Source organism: Petaurus breviceps, unplaced genomic scaffold, assembly GCF_028583685.1.
Source record: "Petaurus breviceps papuanus isolate PSGF00001 unplaced genomic scaffold, PetGlider_PUasm1.0 428, whole genome shotgun sequence".
NCBI lineage: Eukaryota > Metazoa > Chordata > Mammalia > Diprotodontia > Petauridae > Petaurus > Petaurus breviceps.
This window is the reverse complement of record NW_027186331.1, coordinates 2,889,183-2,894,521: the sequence shown is the minus strand read 5'-3', so window position 1 is coordinate 2,894,521 and position 5,339 is coordinate 2,889,183. Positions and strand designations below refer to the sequence as shown.

Below are 5,339 nucleotides of genomic sequence, written 5' to 3'. Positions count from 1 at the left end.
GTTCATAGGCTAAGACCACCCACGTTCCTTCATTTTGTAGCCATGTATATCATTCCCCAGAATGCATCCTGTTTGTTCTCAAGGAATACTGTAAGTTAATAATATTCACATGATTTTCTCTGGTTTAAATCTACTGATACAGAATAAGCAACCTACCATCTAAAAAAGCCCTCCCTCATTTCTAATTTTTCTATGAAGAAAAGACTTATATGATAAACTTCTATACATTCTCTGTAGTGAAAGGCTTTGCAACAATTACCACTGTACAGTTTCTGACCAGTATGACATTTCTGATACTGAGATTTCTGTCCAGTATAAAATTTCTGATGTTGAGAGAGTATGCTGCCCTATTAGGTCTTTCCACATGCATCCTATTCATTAGTTTTCTCTTTGATAAAAAACCTATAGTAGTTTTCAGTTCCAATAGTTGACAATCCAAAATACATTACATTCATAAAGGTTTATTCTTATATGAATTCTTTGATGTTCTATTAGGTATATCTCCTTCACAAAGCCCTTCCTATAATCATCTCTGTAAAGCTAGCAAGGATAGTGCTTTAAGGCTTGCAGAATCATATACATATTTTATTTAATTGGATTTTCAAAGCAACCCTGCTATTATCCCTCATTTAAAGATGGAGAGATTACAGTTGAGAGAGGTTAAGTGACTTGCCAAGAGTTACACAGCTACTAAGGCAGAATTTGAGCTCAGGCTTTCCTGACTACAAATCTGGTATTCTTATATACTTTACTATGTAAGCGTCTCATCACAGTATTAAGGTTTCTCTCCAGTATTTTCTAATGTGCAATAAGCATCTTCTTCCAAATAAAGGCTTTCCTGCAATTATTAAGTTTCTCTCCAGTAGAGGTTGTGATTTTGAGCAAGTTCTAAGCTCCCCTGGATGGCTTCCCCAAATTTATTAGGTTCTTTTTCCTATTTCTAACATTTAATAGAACACAATTTAATAATAATTTAATAGAGTAAGATTTAATAATATGCCTTCTCTGCCAAAAGCTCATTATATTCCAAAAGTTTCTCTCCTATATTAAATTTCTGATGTTCAAGTGTCAGCTTCCAACTGAAGGCCGTCCTACATTCTGATGAAAACTTTTTCCTGTGGGTTTTCTGATGTTCAGTAAGAATTGTCTTCCTGCTAAAAGCCTTCCCACATTGATTACACTGAAACGGTTTTTCTCCAGTATGAATTTTCTGATGTTGAGTAAGACTAGTCTTCTCTCTGAAAGCTTTCCCACATTGATTACATTCATAAGGTTTCTCTCCAGTATGAATTTTCTGGTGTCGAGTAAGTCTTGTCCTCCTGGTGAAGGCTTTCCCACATTGATTACATTCATATGGTTTCTCTCCAGTATGGCATTTCTGATGTTTACTGAGTCCTGTCTTCTGACCAAAGGCTTTCCCACATTCGTTACATTCATAAGGTTTCTCTCCAGTATGAATATTCAGATGTTCAATAAGTGTTCTCTTCTGACTGAAGGCTTTCCCACATTCTTTGCATTCATAAGGCTTCTCTCCAGTGTGAATATACAGATGTTTAGTAAGTCTTTTCTTCTGATTGAAGGCTTTCCCACATTCATTACATTCATAAGGTTTCTCTCCAGTATGAATATTCTGATGTTCAGTAAGTGTATTCTTTTGATTGAAAGCCTTCCCACATTCATTACATTCATAAGGTTTCTCTCCAGTATGAATATTTTGATGTTCAGTAAGTGTTCTCTTCTGATTGAAGGCCTTCCCACATTCATTGCATTTATAAGGTTTCTCTCCAGTATGAATTTTCTGATGTCTTGTAAGTCCTGTCTTCTGACTGAAGGCTTTACCACAACTGCTACATCCATAAGGTTTCTCTCCAGTATGAATATTCTGGTGGCAAGTAAGTCCTATTTTCTGACTGAAGGCTTTCCCACATTCGTTACATTTGTAAGGTTTCTCTCCAGTATGAATTTTTTGATGTTGAGTAAGGATTGTCCTCCTCGTGAAGGCTTTCCCACATTCATTACACTGATAAGGCTTCTCTCCAGTATGACTTTTCTGATGGTCAGTAAGAACAGATTTCCTGCTAAAAGCCTTACCACAGGTATCACATTCATAGGGTTTCTCTCCAGTATGAATTTTCTCATGACAGGTAAGTCCTGCCTTGTGACTGAAGGCCTTCCCACATTCATTACATTGATACGGTTTTTCTCCAGAATGAATTTTCTGATGACTCCTAAGCCCTATCTTCTTATGAAAAACTTTCCCACATTCATTACATTCAAAAAGTTTCTCTCCAGTATGAATTCTCAGATGATATACAAGGCCTGACTTTTGGCTAAAATTCTTTCCACATTCATTACATTTATAAGTGTTCTTTCCAGTATGAATGTTCTGATGTCCATTCAGTCCTGCCTTCTGACTGAAGGCTTTTCCACATTCATTGCATTCATAAGGCTTCTTGACCTTATGAGTATTCTGATTGTCAGTAAATGTTCTCTTCAGCCTGAAGGCCTTTTTACATTCATTACTCTCATAAACTTTTTCCCCAGTATGAATTTCATTTTGGATTGTAATGTCAGCTTTCTGTGGGTAGGTCTTTTTATACTCATTACATGCATAAGGTTTTTCTCTAGTATGAATTCTCTGATGTTGTATGAGTCCTGTCTTCTGACTAAAAGCTTTTCTATATTTATTACTATCATAAACTTTTTCTAAAATATCAATTCTCTGATTCTGAGAAATATTTATGCTACTGGACAAAGTCTGATTACATTCATCTCCTAAATGTGTTCTCTTTCCATCATGTTGACTGTGATTTTCATTAAGGTCTGAATCATAACTAAACAATTTCTCACATTCATTATGCATAGAAAACCTCTTCTTTAAGGAAATTTTCTTCTGCTTATTCAGGTATGAATACAATCTAATTCTCCTTTGTTCTGTATCACACTGATGAAGACTCCTTCCCAGAGACATCTTATGTTGTGGTAAAAGGATGGTTCCTTGGCAGAGGCCTTCATCATATTCTTTATGTGCATGTTCTCTAACCTGATTGGAATTCTTCTTTCCAAAAATTTGCATATGTCCAAAAAGTTTCTCTTCATTGTTTTGCTGTTTTCCTAATAAAGCACAACATACCCTGGCTTTGCCAAAATTGGAGATATGGAGACTACCCACATGACTACTTTTTTGGAATGGTTCTTCCATGAAGGAGCCAATCTTTGAAGAGGATTCCCTGGTTTCAGGCCTTGTGTTCCAATCTGAAAGAAATTTTAAAAAATGTAAACAGCCCATGTCGCCCATGCTTTACCTCAGCCCACATTCTCTCTCCTCCATCAAAAACACTGTTCTAATCTACTTTTCCAGACCAATTACACATTGCTCCCTTTCAGAGAGATGATGGTGTAGATAAAGTGGTCTCCAAAGGCTATCCCCCATGTCTCACTTGTAGTCCTTCCTCACCTCTGCCTCTTCAAAACTCTGATTTCAAACTCTGTTCCCCAAACAACCAGCTGTGATATTGCTGGTAGTGACTCACCTGATTTTCACTTACTCACTCACCTGGACAAGTGCTTCTTGGGCCATCTCCCTCTGACAGCCAAAGCACTTCCCCTCGCTCCAACTGGTCAATCACATCTGGTTTGGAAACTGCTACTCCTGCACATTGGAAATGCCAAGATGCTCGTTCAGAAAGCCGGCTCAGAATTTGATCCATCTCTCACAGGGAAAAATGGAAATGCTAGGAAGGCCTAAAGAGAGGGACAAAGGACTTCTGAAGGATGCCCTGTCCTAGGATCTTAAGAAGTACAGTAGAATGCATTAAGGAGTGAACCTGACTCCAGAAAGGTCCCCCTCCCAGACCATGGGAACCATCCATGTCTCCAGTTTCTACACTGGAACTTTATGGGAGAATTTCAGACTTGAGGGGAAAAGAACAATACAGAAAGAACCTCGGGGACCACACAATGAAGCTGAAGATGTTTTATACCTGGACACAGGCAGAAGTTCCCTGTGACATGCCACGAAAGGATGAGCAACCTTTACTGGCAAAAACTGTAAAGTACTACAGTATTCATCCATTTATTTAGGAAAGAAGCAACACTTTTCCAGTGAGAAGTTTGAGCAACTCAGGGAAACCGTCCTTACCGAGCCAGACCAGGTTCCGGTAGTTCTCCAGCATCACGTCCCTGTACAGCTCCTTCTGAGTGGGGTGCAGGTGTCCCCACTCCTCCAGGGTGAAGTTCACAGCCACATCCTCAAAGGTCACTGATTCCTAAAATACCAAACATATTTCTGCATCTCCGGATCCCTTTCCCAATATGGACCCAAGTGGTCAATGTTAGTTTTCACAGAATCAGATAAGGGAGGAGGGGCCTCAGAAGCCATCTAGTCCAACCTACACATGAATAAGCACTGTAGCCACCACTTCCTCAACAGGTGAGGAGAGCCTTAGCTGGAATGCTCAAGCTCAGGGGTTCTGAGCTACATCAGGACTAAAACGAATGAGGTGTCTCTTCCAACTACAGCACCCATACAGTGACGTCCAAAACCAGAACTTTACATTGCTCCTATAAATTCAACACAACAGACCTTTATTTGGTGATTCTCAAGTTAAAGGCAAAGGACATGAAAATAAAATGACCAACGAGCTTTTCCTTCAAAGGCTCAAATTTTATGTGGGATAAAAAGAGGTACGATGTATACACAGGCGAATAAATGAAAGTCCATTTGAGGACAGCTTGCACTATTGGTCAAAGGGCAGTGGAATGCCTTGGCATAGGAGGTAGTGGGTGACCTGAGTCTTGAAGGATGTCAGAGGATATAAGCGATAAAAGGGCCTTCCCTGGGGCGGCCAGGTGGCTCAGTGGGTAAGAGCGCCGGCCCCAGTGTCGGGATGACCCGGGGATCGAAGCCGGGCTCAGACACTTAGCACCCACCCAGAAACACCTGGCCGTGTAACCTTGAGCAAGTTACTTAACCCCAATTGCTCAGGGGTGGCCAGGTGGCTCAGCGAGTAAGAGCACCTCCAGTGTCAGGATGACCTGGGGGATCAAATCTGGGCTGGCATACTTAGCACCACACCCAGAAATAACTGGCCGTGTAGCCCTGAGCAAGTTACTTAACCCCAATTGCTCAGGGGTGGCCAGGTGGCTCAGCGAGTAAGAGCACCTCCAGTGTCAGGATGATCTGGGATCAAATCTGGGCTGGCATACTTAGCACCACACCCAGAAATAACTGACCGTGTAGCCCTGAGCAAGTTACTTAACCCTGATTGCTTGAAAAAAAAAAAGGGCCTTCCCCAAACCAGGCCTGCACTACACACTGAGGATACAAAGACAAGCCA

At 40.6% G+C, this 5,339-nt stretch overlaps 1 protein-coding gene across 4 annotated transcripts in view; it reads right to left on the bottom strand.

The window, feature by feature from the left end:
- Positions 1-445: 445 nt before the first annotated feature.
- The window catches only part of LOC138171393 (zinc finger protein 665-like), a 9,845-nt gene continuing 4,951 nt past the window's right edge, over positions 446-5,339 (bottom strand). For 3 of the 4 annotated variants that reach the window (XM_069100866.1, XM_069100868.1, XM_069100867.1), the window contains exons 3-5: positions 4,142-4,268; positions 3,557-3,652; positions 446-3,255 (exon numbers count right to left, since the gene is read on the bottom strand). In XM_069100866.1, the coding sequence (XP_068956967.1) occupies positions 989-3,255; positions 3,557-3,652; positions 4,142-4,268 (2,490 nt within the window). In that variant the 3' untranslated portion in view covers positions 446-988. Of the gene's footprint in view, positions 3,256-3,556; positions 3,745-4,141; positions 4,269-5,339 lie in introns of those variants that run through there. The other variant, XM_069100869.1, reaches the window with a different exon arrangement.